Source organism: Carassius gibelio, chromosome B15 (genome assembly GCF_023724105.1).
Source record: "Carassius gibelio isolate Cgi1373 ecotype wild population from Czech Republic chromosome B15, carGib1.2-hapl.c, whole genome shotgun sequence".
In the NCBI taxonomy this organism is placed as follows: Eukaryota; Metazoa; Chordata; class Actinopteri; order Cypriniformes; family Cyprinidae; genus Carassius; species Carassius gibelio.
The window spans coordinates 23,997,022-24,013,388 of record NC_068410.1 but is presented as its reverse complement, the minus strand read 5'-3'; the positions used below and the strand labels follow the sequence as shown (position 1 = coordinate 24,013,388).

The 16,367-nt window shown below is 40.9% G+C and overlaps 1 protein-coding gene across 2 annotated transcripts in view; it reads left to right on the top strand.

Annotated features, from left to right (window-relative positions):
• LOC127972482 (endothelin-converting enzyme 2) overlaps nt 1-16,367 on the top strand; it is a 66,498-nt gene that overhangs the window by 39,653 nt on the left and 10,478 nt on the right. For both annotated transcript variants that reach the window (XM_052575986.1, XM_052575987.1), the window contains 7 exons: nt 3,828-4,043; nt 10,193-10,317; nt 11,603-11,749; nt 11,870-11,932; nt 12,044-12,232; nt 15,302-15,444; nt 15,690-15,804. In XM_052575986.1, the coding sequence (XP_052431946.1) occupies nt 3,828-4,043; nt 10,193-10,317; nt 11,603-11,749; nt 11,870-11,932; nt 12,044-12,232; nt 15,302-15,444; nt 15,690-15,804 (998 nt within the window). The remainder of the gene's footprint in view (nt 1-3,827; nt 4,044-10,192; nt 10,318-11,602; nt 11,750-11,869; nt 11,933-12,043; nt 12,233-15,301; nt 15,445-15,689; nt 15,805-16,367) is intronic.

The following is a 16,367-nucleotide window of genomic DNA, read 5'->3' as shown; positions in this document are numbered from 1 at the left end:
GTTCGAGAGATTGTTGGGTCTCATGGCAGCAGCGTCCAATGTGATCCCCTTTGGCCTGCTGGGCATGAGACCTTTACAGTGGTGGCTCAGGACCAGAGGGTTCTCCCCGAGGGGAAACCCACTTCGTACGATCAAGATCACGCGGCGGTGTCTCCGCGCCTTGCTCATATGGAGAGAACACTGGTTCCTGTCCCAGGGTCCGGTATTGGGAGCTCTTTGTCATCGGGTTACCATCTCAACAGATGCTTCCCTTACCGGCTGGGGAGCGGTAATGGAAGGCCGCTCAGCTCAGGGTCTGTGGGAGAGCCATCATCACTCTTGGCACATCAACTGCCTGGAGATGATGGCTGTCTTCAAAGCTTTGAGGCACTTCCTGCCAGACCTGAGGGACCATCATGTGCTGGTCCGCACAGACAATACATCGGTGGTCTCTTACATCAACCGTCAGGGGGGTCTGCGCTCGCGCCCACTCTGCAAATTAGCGCACCAGATCCTCCTGTGGTCTCTGGGGAAATTACGCTCTCTGAGGGCGATGTATATACCAGGGACTCAGAATATTGGAGCAGACACCCTGTCGAGGCAGGTGCTGAGGCCAGGGGAATGGAGGCTTCACCCGGAGGTGGTGGAGCTCATATGGGAAAGTTATGGCCAAGCAGAAGTGGATCTGTTTGCTTCTCAGTACACGACGCACTGTCCACTATGGTTCTCCCTTACTCATCCAGCCCCCCTGGGGTTGGACGCTATGGTACAGACGTGGCCGAGGCTACGTCTGTACGCCTTTCCCCCTGTTGCTCTGCTCCCAGGAGTTCTGGAGAGAGTCCGCCAGGACGGAGTAAGTCTACTTCTCGTAGCTCCACACTGGCCGAGTCGAATCTGGTTTGCGGACCTGATTCATCTCCTCGACGGTTCTCCCTTGGAGATCCCGATCAGGAAAGACCTTCTATCTCAGGCCGGGGGCACTATATTTCACCCCCGGCCAGAGATTTGGAAGCTTTGGGTGTGGCCTCTGAGGGGGCGCAACTCTTAGAGAGTGGTCTCTCAACTGAGGTTGTGGAGACCATTCTTAGCTCCAGAGCTCCAGCTACGAGGAAACTTTATAGACTCAAATGGAATGTTTTTTCTTCTTGGTGTTACCAACATCAGTGTGACCCCGTCCACTGCTCTGTTGGCTCAGTTCTTGAGTTTTTACAAGACCGCTTCGCTTCTGGTCTATGTCCATCCACCTTAAAAGTTTACGTGGCGGCCATCTCGGCTTTCCACGCCCCAGTGGGTGGTGCATCTCTGGGTCGAGACCCTCTTATCTCTCGTTTCCTTCGTGGCACCTTGAGGCTGAGACCTGCAACTCGTTCTAGAGTGCCGGCCTGGGACCTGGCTATAGTTTTAGAAGGCCTTTCTAGGGCTCCGTTTGAACCCCTAGATTCGGTTTCTGAGAAGTTTCTTTCGTTTAAGACTACTTTTCTCCTTGCTATTTCGTCCCTTAAAAGAGTCGGAGACCTTCAGGCTCTCTCGGTTTCTCCCACCTGCCTTGAATTTGCACCTGGGATGGTCAAAGCATTTCTCTACCCGAAGCAGGGATACGTCCCTAAGGTACCGACCGTTGTTCCGAGACCTATTGTTCTGCAGGCTTTCTGTCCTCCCCCGTTTGCATCATCGGACCAGGAAAAGTCTAACCTCTTGTGCCCGGTGCGAGCATTGGACACTTATGTTCATCGGACTTCTTCTTTTCGGAAATCCGATCAGCTGTTTGTTTGTTTCGGGTCACCTAAGATAGGTCTTCCTGCCACTAAACAGACACTTAGTAAGTGGATAGTTGGGGCTATCCTTCTTGCCTATGAGTCTTCTGACCTACCATGCCCTTTGGGGGTCAGAGCTCATTCTACTAGGAGTATGGTGGCCTCTAGAGCCTTATTATCTGGGGCCTCTCTTCAGGATGTTTGTGATGCGGCAGGCTGGTCCTCGCCACTCACATTCGTCAGGTTTTATAGCCTAGACCTGGACGCTACTCCCGGGTCTCAGGTTTTTAATTCTAGAGGCGTTGGGTTTTCTGTCTGACACTCAGGCACTTGTAATATGGCGGTTTGGGTATTCTCGTTCCCAAAGCGTTATCGACGCATCGTCTCTCCCTCGATGGGGAACGTCTCGGTTACGTCTGTAACCTCGGTTCCCCGAGAAGGGAACGAGACGATGCGTCTCCCTGCCATACTTCCTTCGTTCCTGTGATCGACTTGCTTCGGCACTGTCGAAGCTAACACCGGTTGCTCCGGTTGGGGTTTTTATCATTTCCTGGTCGTGACGTCACTCCTGACGCTCACTCTCGCCATTGGACTAGTTGACATGGATGCTTCAGACGCACTCACGCAGAATGCGTTCCCAAAGCGTTATCGACGCATCGTCTCGTTCCCTTCTCGGGGAACCGAGGTTACAGACGTAACCGAGACGTTTTCTTTCTAGTTGATAAATTATCTGCCAAAAGTCAGAATAGCATATGTTGTGCGTTTTGTTGACAATTTTCAGGGAGATGTGAAAAGATCCGAATTAAGGCTACAAATTATTTTTTGAGCAGTTATTATTATTATTATTATTTTTATCAAGGCATGTATAATGAGTCAGTTGCCATGATTTGGCATGCTTTGCCATGATGATTTCCAAAGTGGTTTAATATAAACTAATTTGTCGTTAACTGTGTGTGTGTTGGACACTTCAGTCTCAAATATTATTGCAGGGAAAGTGGTTATTAGGGTCAGATGTTATAGGTCATTAAGAAAGCGTGAGGAACCACATCAGCTTGAGGTAAATACAGGGTTTAGTTCATGTTGAATAGTATCTTTTTTGGTACTATAAAAATGGTTTTCGACGTACCCTATTGGTTATCTCACAGTCCATAGCAGCATTAAATGAATAATTTAGTAAGGAAACACCTTCAGCAGTTAGGATTAAAACAAAAGAGAATGAGATTCAAAATGCTTCTCTGTGCTTAATGACATTATTTATTAATGTAGTAATGGTCATTTTGACCTCTGTGCAGTGTTCAGGGTTTTTCAGGAGCTCAATTGACATTTTATAACTTCTATAACTGTGGTTCCATGTTTCCCGAGGGTGGAGGACATGTTTCTGTGCCAGTTGATTTTCCTGTAGCTTTGTTTGGCTCAACAGCTAGTTTCAACAGGAAATGCATTACACCTTCGTATGCATCTCCAGTTAACACCTGCTGCTGAGACAATCAAATTGAGTTTTTGCAAAATTATCTGGAACAGTATGCCACCTTCTGAAATGGGACTAGTTCATTTTCCAAAAACTCCACTTGATTGTCTCAGCAGCAGGTGATAACTGAAGATGTAATGCATTTCCTGTTTAAACTAGCTGTTGAGCCAATTGCTCCATCGAATGCTTCACACTCCAGTCCAGTAAATGCATAAAAAACCCAGAAGAAGCAGGTGAACATTTCTGACACCACTGACACTTTTCTGGCATGCAGCTAGGAAAATGTCCTGGAGTGAAAATTTAACATTTAAACGAACATGTATCTGTTAATGTATCTGTCCTGAAAGACAAATACTTGCAAGCCTTGAATGTGACAATTATTTTTATTATTATTATAATTACTATCTCTTTTCCATTGCACTGTGAAGAAAACTGGCCAGTGGACAGGATTCACACTTTTGGTCTCATACCAGACCTGATAATTTTACATAAAACTACTTCTTGGTGGCGATTATAGTATGAAAATTAGTCCAAATCAGATGACTGAAATGCATAAAATCAACATAATCTGCTTTTTTTAAGTTTAATGCATAGCAAATAGCATGTCCTGTTGTCTTTAACCGCAGATCCCGCCCGTAGTATCTGTCTAACGGAGGCATGTGTAACCGTGGCCAGTAAGATCGTGGAAGCTCTGGACCGCTCCGCCGACCCATGTCAGGATTTTTACCAGTACGCCTGTGGAGGATGGGTCCGCAAAAACCCCCTGCCAGATGGCCGGTCCCGCTGGAGCACATTTAACAGCATCTGGGACCAGAACCAGGCTGTGCTCAAACACCTGCTGGGTAAGTGCCGGAAAACCCACACACACACATGCTTGTCCTTTTCGTAGGACGGGATTTGCTTAGTAAATCTCACTCAGTGTTCACACAACAGTATATTTTTAGAAAGACTCCTAAATGATTTATTTGATTTTCCAATAGAAAACTGCTGCCTTTATGTGTTATAAAGAGTCTTACGCTTCAGCTCACTGTGCTCGGGATGTTTTTTTAGATCTGCTCAGAAACTTTCATCGATTCTGCTCTGTGTGTCCAGATTACTTGTTTTCTCAGAGAGCATCCGTCCCTGTCTGTTTGTTCAATAAAGGACTGTGACTTTCTGCACTCGTTCTCTGTTTCATGAGTCAACCTCTCATGGGTTTACAGTAGAGCACTTGCAAGTCTTGTTTTTATCAGTTTCACTTTTAAAGAAATGTTTGAAAAAGTTTATATTATATTATCCACAACCATATCACCCTGCAACCTAAGACTGGTTTCCCACTGAAGCTAAGCAGGGTTGAGCGGGTCAGCACCTGGATGGAGAGCTCCTGGGAAAACTAGGCTGCTGTAGAAAGAGGTGTAAGTGAAGCCAGTTTGTGTGGGTCCTAGCGCCCCAGTGTAGTGATGGGGACTCTATACTGTCAACAAGCACTGTCCTTCAGATGAGATGTTAAACTGAGGTCCTGACTCTCTGTGGTCATGATAAATCCCATGGAAGTTATCATATGTAAAGCCTATGATTGCTTGCTTGGGTGTTGCTGAGTGCTTTCTAGGATATTCTAAGTGGATGCCAGATCACTTCAAGTAATTGTTAGGTTGTTCTAGGTGGATGCCACAGTGGTTGCTATGGCAATAGTTATTAATGATTGCCAGGATGTTGCTGAATGGTTGCTAGGATATTTTGGTTAGTTATCAGAGCACACAAAGTGGCTTGTTGGCGCGTGGTTGCCATGGCGTTTCCATATTGAATACTACAATGTTTCCAAATTGGTTTCCAAGGCAATGCAAAAAACAAAACAAAACAAAAAAAATCCTGAGGCAATATTTATTGACCTCTTTCTTTTTCTAGCAAGCTCTAGTTTTCCTTACAGGAAATGCTAATGTAGTCTCGTTTACGTTTGAATGCATTACTTCATTTCTCTCTCTAATTGTTGCTCAATTTGACTTTGCCTGTTTTATTTAATAAGCTGTTGTAATGCGCTGGCTTTAATCAAACTCTCTCTCTCTGTCTGATGAATGCGCTTTCACACTGGGGTCCCTGCGGCTGTTTTGCCCTGATGACACTCCATCACATTGACTCTGTGTGTTGCATCATCCCCACAGCTAGCTTCATCCGATCACATGACACACTTCTCTCCCTTATGCACATTTAATAACACTCGCCTTACATGAACATATTTTTGATCTCATATTACTCTCAGATATATGATCCATCTTCTGTGGATTGGGGTTCTTGAGTGTGCGTGTGATTGGGTGAGTGTGTGTGCAGCACGAGGGGAACGCAGCGCTCCAGTGAACAGTAAATAAAGAGCATTCCCTAATGACCTGTGTCAGAGAACAGAGAGAGAGAGAGAGAGAAAGAAACACAGAAAGGAAAAAAATGAAGTATATGCTCACATTAGATTGTAAGCTTCACAGTGAATATAGACAACAAGACATGACATCCCACTCCATCCAGGGAATCTATATTGAAAAAAAGATCAAATGTAATTTATTATATTTAAAGAGTCTCTTTTGGAGTTACCAGGGATGGTTGCTGTTTTTTTTTCTAGGAAGTTCTGGGTGATTACCAGAGTGTTCCCAGATAGCACACATAAGTCTCCAAGATGTCTGTTAAAGATCTTTTGAACTGGAAAGCATCTGCTGTCTACAAACGTCAGACAGACGTCTTTCAGATGTCAGTTTTACTACATTCCAAATCATAAACATCTTACAGACATCTATTTGAGATCTAAAAGGAAACATCCTATAGATGTATTTCAAATGAGCAAACACTTAAAAAAATACTTCTTGCAGATGTAAATGCACACGTCAAATAGACATCTCTGAGATGTACGTGTGCTATCAAGGTTGCTAGGCTAGGTTTTTACTATAGTGTTTTAGGTGGTTGCCAGGGCATTGCTAGGGTGTTGCCAGGTTATTCTGTTTGGTTGCCAGGCCCTTAATAGGGAGCTATATAGTTGGTTCCTAGAATGCAGATAGGTTCGCATTGCTAGGTAGTTTCAGTGGTTTTCTGGGTGCTTGCTGGTTGTTTGCTAGTCTGTTATGGTTGGTTGCCAGAGTGTTTACTAGTTGGTTGCTATGGTGTTCTGGTTGGCTGGTTACTTAGGTCTTGTAAGTGGTTGGCAGGGTTCTGCTAAGTAGTTAGTCGTGTTCAGCATTTAACCCATCCAAAGTGAGTGTTCTGCTTCTAACCCGCATGCACGCACCCGGAGCAGTGGGCAGCCATTTCTGCTGCGGCACCTGGGGAACAGTTGGGAGTTCGTGGTATTGCCGGCCCGAGACTCGAGCCCACAACCCTAGGGTTAGGAGTCAAATTCTCTAACCACTAGGCCACGACATCCCAAATGTAGCTAGGTTAGCATTGCTAGGTTGGTAGGTAGGCATTGCTAGGTACTTGCTGTTGTTATGGTTGCCAGAGCATAACTAGGTTTTTGGCACGGTGCTGCTATGGTGTTGTAAATGGTTTTCAGGGCATTTCTAGATGTTTGCAATGGTGTTCTGATTAGGGTTCCTAGAGTCTTCTAGGTGGTTGGTAGGATGTTGCTAAGTAATTGCTAAGAGGTTGCTAGGGTATTCGGGTTGTTAGCTGATTTCTAACAGTTGCCAGGATGTTCTGTGTCGTTGCCACAGTTTTATGGATGGTTTCTAGATCATTACTTGGTGATTTGCTAAGGTGTTTAAGTTGACAGGTAGGGTGTTACTAGTTTGCTATGGGGGGTCACTAGGTCACTAATTACTGACTCATAAAAGTCATATAAACAGCTTTAAAATGGTCAAATGAATTCAGCATTTGAAAATATGGGCTGCATGTGATATGGTGTAATGAGAGAAATACGCCTACTGTTTTTTAAACAGCCCAGCAGACATATGAATAGTTCAGTAACTAAAATAAGTTGATGACACACCATATTGAGAGTACACTATTCTTCAAACAAAAACACAAGCGGAGAATCGTAAAGTCAGATGATGTGTTTGTAAGTGTATGCATTTGCAACGCAGTACAGTGTGCTTTGCCCTCACACAGAGCACCTCCGAAAAAGACAAATGAGCACTTTGTACCAGTGCACAAGGCCGACTGTCACCTTTTGCCCAGCAAACACAAACAATCAGAAGCAGATTCTGGAAACGGAATGAGATCAGCTCTGAATTCTGCTCGATGAGCATTGAGTCGTGCCAAAGCTCGTTTCTCTCTCACCGTGTGTCCTCTCTCTAGACCAGACCTGCTGACCGGTAATTGGACTGCCACTGTTCCCCTGAGAATTTATTACTTGAATATTCTTGCCTCCTGTTTCTTAATGTATTTGCACTGTTAGGAGGAGAAAACGATGCGGAAAAGACAAATGAGCAAGAACAGAGGGGAATGAGAATCTAAGAGCTGGTTCAGGGATTTGCGACTTGTTTGCTTGAATGATCATATTGTAGATTAACTACGCCATCTCTTTCACACAACACAGATGTGTGAAAAACACAAAGAGAAGAGTGAATTATTCCTTCTCTGAAGAAGTGTGAGGTGTATTGCCATGACAACTAAGAGCACCAATCAAAGGTCACAATGACAGGCGTAATTGTGTGTTCAAGAGAGGGATGGTGAGTGCATATTTGCGACTCATCATTTGTGTGCTATTATCTTTTAGTTCAAACCCTTGTGTGTTCCTTGGTTGAGATGTTTAAAGATAAAGTTTATCTTTTCTGGTACACTATAAACACAACATTAACAATTACTCTTAAGTTAATTTAATTTGTATTCTATGATGAAAAAGCAGTGAAGTAATTTTGTCAAAATATTAAGATGTAAAAAATAAAAAATAAAAATTGGAAATGGTCTGCAAACCACTCTTTCGCTCTCTCTCTCTCTAACACACACACACACGTTTTCTGCAATACAGAACTAACAAAAGCAAATGTGAGTGTGCCATTTTAGCTTGCTTCTATGTCTCTGAGATTTTTTATCTCTTACCCGAGTGCTCCACATCACAAGTCCAGTGCTATACCGGGTGCACTACAGAGCAAGTTTACCATGTCAGAAAATCCATACATATGCGGCTGATTATGTGCTCCAAACATTGAATGTTTAAACGTACAAATTCTGAACTATGGTAAAAGTGTTTTCAGATCATTATATGACCATCTGGCTTTGATGATTCCTAGAACTAAATGGCGAAGTGAAGATTGAGCTTTTGTAGCGATAGCTTCGATTTCTCTCAGACACACTTCTGTCTCACACTAAGTGTTGCTTGCATTAGCATTTAATGGATTATAGACATTTCTCTGTATATTGAAATTGTGGAGTTTATTTCACTTTTATTTTAGTGTGGTTTTAGTGTTGTGTTTTATGTTTGAGACTATTTTATTATGTGTTTGCATATTTCTACAGCACTTTGGTCAATGGTCAGTTGTGTGAATGTGCTTGATAAAAGAAAGAAAAAGAAGAGATCATAGCATGGTATAACGTGCCAAAAATAAGTCTTTATTAATCAATAATCTACCTCTGTTATCATAATTAAGTTGTTGGGGCCACAAATGAATATTTCAAATGTAAACGGCAGTGAATTGTATGTATAGGTATATATGGTATATAGGTATGTATAGATAGTTTTACATAAAAATAGATAGAAGCGGGTTTTTTTTTTTTTTTTGTTCACAGTGTTTACACTCTTCAGAAAGTCAACCTGCATGATGTATTTACAGAGTAGCCTTCACTGGTTGTTTCTCTGTTGAGTCCAATTTGCACCCAGCACTGTCACTCACCTGTTCTGGTCCCTTCCACTTAATTTTGCCATTTCTCATGTGAATGAAGTTAGTATGACAGTGTTTTTCCCCTCTGCCTGTCATCCCGCTGCCAGCTGTCACACAGTGTTTTGACTGTGACTGATGGCCGAGGTTATTGAGGATGAAAACCACCCTGCTAGTTTGGCTCGCCAACGGCGTCTGCATTTTGTCACGCTTTGTCGCGTGAGGCAAGTGTCATGGTCGTGACATTAAAAAGATGTAGACCAGGACCCTTTGTTGCAGTTCTTCCAGTTCGGACTCCATTTACCTGCATTGCATTGCCTCTGTTTACATACCATAATGCTATGCGTTGTGATTGGAGCCAATCAGAGGGATCCTGATCCTGAGGGGGCTGTTTCATGATCCCGTGTGTTGACCCAGTGCAGGTTGTTCTCGCTGCTGTCATGTTTGTTTACCCTAACGATGGTGTTCCGAGCTGCCCCCCTTAAATATGTGATGTTTTTGTCTCCTTTCTATCGTCCTTCATGTCCTGTCTTTTATTATTGCGAGGGACCATTTTGCATTAGCATCCAAGCGCCAAAAGAATATGAAAATTGTCATCTTTTACTCACCGCAATGTTTCACACAAAACACAAAAGTAGTAGTTTTGGTGAATGCATACAGTGAACGAAGAGCATTGTCTGCAACCTTGTTTCCACTATGGGATAAAAAAAAAAAATTCACAATTCTGACATTTTTTATATATAAATTTAGAATTGCGAGATATAAACTGAAACTTATTAAAAATAATGTAATGGGGAGGGAAAATAACTATGAAATGTAAACTTGGAATTGCAAGAAAGAAATTCAAAATTCTGAGTTTGTCTCACAATTTACATTTACACAATAGAGATGATAATTCAAAACAAACAGATGTTTGTTTGTTGTTGAGCTGTCAATGCTCTACAATATTCTGAAAGCAGCAGCTTATTTGCATTTAAAGAGAGACACACTAAAACACCATTCTTTTACTTTCACCCAAGAAATGTGTATTTACAGCATAGAATAATAAATGATCTGTGGTATATTTTTAGCTGAAACTTTACAGACACAGTCTGGGGACACCTGAGACTTATGTTACGTTTTGTAAGAAGGGCATAATAGGACCTCTCTGAAACTTTTACTCAGCAAATGTTACCATTTTGTGATGCAACTCAAATGCAATGTCCTATGTGTTCCTGTAGAAAATGGCACCTTTAACTCAAGCAGTGAAGCAGAGAGGAAGACACAGTCCTACTACCTTTCCTGTCTTAATGAACAGAGAATAGAAGAGCTTGGAGCCCAACCACTCATCGACTTGATTGCAAAGGTTAGTGTTTCTGTGCCGCCCCCTCTGGTGTGGAGGATAAACAGGGTCAACTCAGTGTTAGTACATTTCAGTAATATCTGAAACATTTTTTCTGTGTATTCCTATTCATTTGCAGTTATGTATTACATAAATGAAACAGCAATTTTGTTGCATGACCTTTGATTTAATTTGATGCTTGATTAAGTTTTTTTTGATTGCTTTTCTGTGCATCTCCTGAAAATAGACTCCTTTATTTAAACTGAGCACCGATACTATCAATTCCTCTCGGTTTAAAATCAGCGAGCCTTGAAATGATGTAGACATCCTTCAGCGAGAGATGTATTCATGCTCTTCTATCTCTCTGAATCAGCCATTTTGAAGAAGAAAGCTTTGAAACGAACCCTCGGTACAGACCTGAAAGATTAATCCATGTTAAAGACACAAAGCAGTGATGTCAAACAGCACTTCATCTTGCTAATTTACAGCCTCCCTACACACAGCTGCCTCCTGTAATGTTTGAAAGAGGTATGGTGAGGAAGATGGAGGACAAAAATCTACAGCTGCCCTTCTGTCTTCCTCTCATTCTATCACTCTTTCTGTCATCTCGTGTCATCAGGGATAGAGGGAATAGTGTTGCAGAGAGCCAAGAATAGCTTTATTCTCAGAGGTGAGACAGATTTAATTGGCTTTAATGAGGTGTTGGCCTGGACTCATGTTCCTCAGGTTTTTGCCTTTTTTCACACTTGCTTAACTAAATACTTTTGGTCTAGTCATTTGAAAATTAGAATGAAATGGCATTCATACCGCAGCTCATGTTACTTTATTTAATTTGACATATTTCAGCAAGAAAACCAATGTGAGTTGGAACTTTGGCTTTCTATATTAGAATGAATGTGATTTAGCCATCAATCACGGAGAGGTTTTTTATTTTACTTTATATATACTTTATATATGTGGAATTTTGAATGAAATCACTGCTTCAAATTTTGAAATCATGTTAAGTTTTCTTCATATTCTGCACATTCACAATATGAAACATAAATGAAGTACTGTATATTAGATAATATATCTATAGACAAAAAAGATGATTCACTTTATGTGGGTATTTATAGGCCCCACATTTTAAGTCCCTTGGACATTTTTGCTCCAAGCCTTGGTTTGACATTTACACATTTGGTGGACACATTTATCCCAATGCAATGATGCAGAATCATGCACAATATGTCAGGGAACATATATAAATAAGGTAAATGGGGTCTGATGTTTTTCTTTGTGTGTGTGTGTGTGTGTGTGTGTGTGTGTGTAGATAGGGGGCTGGAACATCACAGAGTCCTGGGACAAAGACAACTTTCTGGATGTTTTAAAGATAGTTTCTGGACCCTACAGAGCTCAGCCCTTCTTCACTGTCGGTGTCAGCGTTGATCAAAAAAACTCCAACAGTAATGTCATTCAGGTACATTTACTCTCTTATGAAGTTTAATAAACTCTGCTGAAAGGCTTTGTTTGACTGTATTTGTCATATTTATCACGTCTCTGGTGTTTGCTCGCCTGTGTAAACTTCCTGTTTCCTCAGGTTGACCAATCAGGACTCTTCCTCCCATCCCGAGATTATTACCTCAATAAGACCAATGAGAAGGTACGAAGCAGAACTTAACGTCTCAGTTTACACTGGAATGTCAAGAGTCTTTTGAGTCTTTCCCAGCTTGCAGTGCATGTCTAATGCTGGTGTGTGTGTGTGTGTGTTTAGGTGTTGAAGGCTTACCTGGATTACATGGTCGAGTTGGGATTGTTGTTGGGAGGAGACAAGAATTCCACCCGAGTTCAGATGCAGCAGATTTTGGACTTCGAGACGACGCTGGCTAACATCACAGTGCCTCAGGACGAGCGGCGGGACGAGGAGAAGATCTACCACAAGATAACCATAGCTGATCTTCAGGTGTGTGTGTGTGTGTGTGTGTGTGTGACCTTATGAGGGGGTCACTGGGTCTATCCATCCATCCATCCATCCATCAGCTCAACAGAACACGACTGATTCTCTTTTTTCCTTCATCCTCCTCTGCATATGAATATGCATTATTTGTGTGTGTCTTCTGGCTTTTTCCATTATTTAATTATTACGATTTTTTTTCTTCGAGCACCTGCGTTCAGGAAACTTTTGTTTTGTGAAGGCTCCTGTGATTTCCATGGCAACAGTTGCTGAGCAACTGTACAGTGAAGTGATGAGGCGGGGGTGGGGGGTGGGGGGTGGCTGTGATCGCCCGCTGATTCGATGATGTCTGCTGTCTGCATCAAGGGAAAAAGGCCCATCTATATGCATCTTCTGAATAAGTCCAGTTTTGTCTAATTGTTTTACACAACTAAACATAAAAATACAATTGTGGTGTTTTTATGTTTTCTTTATTCATAGTATATTATTCATAGTATGATTCAATTTCTTGATAAATTGTTAAGAAAAGCTATTTAACAGAGTTGCTACAAAATTCCCAGCAGTTCTTCATTGCTGAAGCCGACACATGAAACATTCATGTCACTGTTCGGATCCGTGTGTGTGATGAGCAGACGTCTCTGGCAGCGTGCAGCTCAGATGTGTGGTGACACCCAGGAGGATTCTTACATGCTCACTTCTCACTTGAGAAAGGAAGACAAAATAACATGCCCATGTCACCATTTGTGAATTTATAGCAGCGCTCTTTACTCTTCTTGCTCGTAACAAAAAAAAACAACAGATTTTATTTGAGCAGAATGTGCTGGAACACAAAAGAATTCAATAATAAACACCTTTCCCAACACTTAATCTCATATGTGTAAAGATCCCTTTACACAAAGATTTATGTGAAAATGCATTGTTTCCAGCATTAAATGGTAAATGGATGCTTTTCTAGGAACTACAGGCGTGTGTTCTTCGATCAGTCCGTATTAGTTTGTGTTAAACATACAGAAGGAAATAAAAAATAAAAATAAAAAAAGAGAAATTGAATACATATGTTAATTTAGCCACTTGAAACATATTAAATATTAATCTCAAATCTTGAGATTGACAGCCCTTATTTTAACAAAAATAAAAAATAAAATAATACACAATTTAGCTTTAAAGGTGTTTGTTTGAATGATTATCCAAGACTTGCAGCAGTCAATTCTTATTTCGCACATCTTTATGCAGAGCATCCTCAAGAGTTCACTTGGTTTTGGAGTTTATTAAAAAACAACATAGCTTCTCATGACCATAAGAGAGAGAAAACAGTCCATTTAAGTCAGCTAATCTGTTTTCATCTACTATAAACCACAGTGGAGATGAGGTCTGTGCTGTATTACACCCAAGGGCAGAGCGGCTAGAGTTGCATCCAGGATTCAGGAATGCAAACATGTGGGTTATTGGCTCTTGGCTGCTGATTATTTGAGCGATTTGTGCGAGAGCGAATCTAAACACGCATTCTGAGTCCTTTTCATGGCTGAAAGAGAAATCATTTAAGGGAAAGTATCGAAACAAGCAGAGCTCTCACCCCCATTCCTGAAGTTATAACTGGAGAGTGAAATAATCATGGTTGATATAAAGTCTCCTTGTTAGATATAACGTTGCAATTGAAAGATATTAAGAGACGATTACGGCAAATTGCTAGTCACAAAGTGTGACACGATTTATAAACTCACTCTGCGAGTCAGGACTGTGAAATAAAAATGTGTTATTGTTAGATTTAAAGTAACACTGCAAGATATAATCTCACAGTGAGAGTTATAAAGCCACATTTACAAAAACAAGGTCAGCTTGTGAAAATGATCATATAAAGTTACAATTACTAGAAATATAGTTACAATTGGAACATTAAAAAAAGTTGTTTTCAGACTCCACTTTATGTTTAACAAGAAATTACTATTTAAATCTTTCAACTTAAAAACATGAAGGAAAAGAAAAAATATTTAAAACAACACACAACACTTACGAGATTTAATGTCACGTGCATTTTGAAGAATTGCGTCAGAAACGAGTGATGGAAATGCCAAATTTCTATTAAAAATCCCTTAATTTATGAAATAAGTGTTTTTAGACTTAGGGGTCAATGTGAATAATGGGAGATAGAAACGCATTTGCCAAATAAATTCCTCCATGTGCATCAAAAGAGTCATGTGACTGCGCTATGGGATGGGAACACCTGACAAACTCTCAGAGCATCTGAAATGTCTGAGCAAAGTCTGTCTGTCTTCAAAGTTTGTCCAGAACGTCTTCCATGACTGCGTTCCCAAACAGCAGGCATCCACATCTGAAATCAATGACTGCTTTTTTTATGTTTCGTCTGCTCGCTCTGAGACATAGATTATTTATTATGTATGAAAATGATAACGTTCAGTGGCTTCTCCTACTTTTCTAAGTGGTGTTTAGCACCAGTTTAGCAGGAAGTGGAGAGCTTATTAGCAAATGTTTTATGCGATAATCCAATTTTGCGCATAAGTTAAATTTACAACTTTGGATGGAAACCCCACTATTGTGAGATAAAAAGACAGTTGTGAGAAATAAAGTGACAATTATGGGAAATTAAGTCACAATTTGAGAATGAGAATATTATAAGAAATGATTGCAACAAATAAAGTTTATTCCATCATTTTGGCCCATTTTGTCTTAACTGAACATTTATGCTGCGTCCACACCAGCAGGATGGTCAAGGGTAGCCCAAAATCATTCCTAACACAATGGACCCTTTTCACAAGACTGCATCGAAAATCCTTGAAGGTGTTATATATGCATATATAATGTATGTACATTTATAACACTATTCTTTGGATTATATCACCTTTGCATCAAATTACACTAAAACATACTAGTTAATGCTAATGTGAGGGTGTTTCTCATGTAGCATCTATGGGAGGGATGGCAAATTTATGGTACTCCCCCAATTACTGCTCTCGAAGTTAACCCAACTATGATGAATGTGAAAAAGGTGCATTTGGCAGCTTATTAGTGCATTCGGATGGAAACATGCAGCTGATATTCTGGCGTTTGTTTCGTTCCTAGGTGTTGGCTCCAGCTGTTGAATGGCTGGATTATCTGAACTTCGTCCTGTCACCGCTGGAGCTGAACGACACCGAGCCTGTGGTGGTCTACGCTAAAGAATACCTGCAACAGGTGTCGGATCTCATCAACAAGACCGACCGCAGGTACGGCTGTCTCAGGGGTTACAGCGAATCAGTGTGTATCAGATCATTCAGGGCTAATAACAGCCTCTCTTTCTCTCTCTCTCACTGTCTCTGTCTCTGTCTTCCTGTCTGAGAATATGAATAGATTTATTTCTGCTGCTTCTTTCACACCATCTCTCTCTTTACCTGTATGAATAAATGAATGCACATGTAGAAATGGTCCCGTTTTTCGATATGTGGATGCATTCTCTCTCTTTCTTCCCCAGTCTTTTGAATAATTACATGATGTGGAATCTGGTGCAGAAAGGAGCGTCCAGTCTGGACCAGCGCTTTGAGAACGCTCAGGACAAGCTGCTGGAGAGCCTCTACGGCACCAAGAAGGTGTGTGTGTGTGTGTGTGTGTCGCTGGAGTGTGTGGTTCATGCCAAAGTGATAAGTCTGTTGTCGTTTCACATGTAATAGAAATTAATGGGCACTAGGATTGTCAAGCTTTGCAAAAAAAAAAGAAAAAACGTCTTTTGAAATGATTTTTTTGTAATTATTCACTGAAAATCTTTTCACACCTCTCGAATTCTCATTTGCGTTAATACATATTAAACCTTAATGAGTCAAACCTTCAGTGTGTTTCTGATGCTAAGCAATCATATGGGTTCAAAAGACTTGAAATATAGCACCAGAGTTATTTTATATATTTATGTTTATATTCACTTACAGATTAGACTAGAGCACACTTGATGAACTGTTTATAATGTTTTAATGCATGTTAATTACAATAAATCAAAATTCACTAGTTTAAATTTATAATATACAGTTAGTTAAACTAAATATTAAGCAATGATTTAGAGCCGTTTAACGTGTGTCTTCTGAAATGGATTTACTGTACGTGGCCTTTTATTTGATTGACATTATATTAAATAAGTACAGAATAAAAAATACAAAAAATT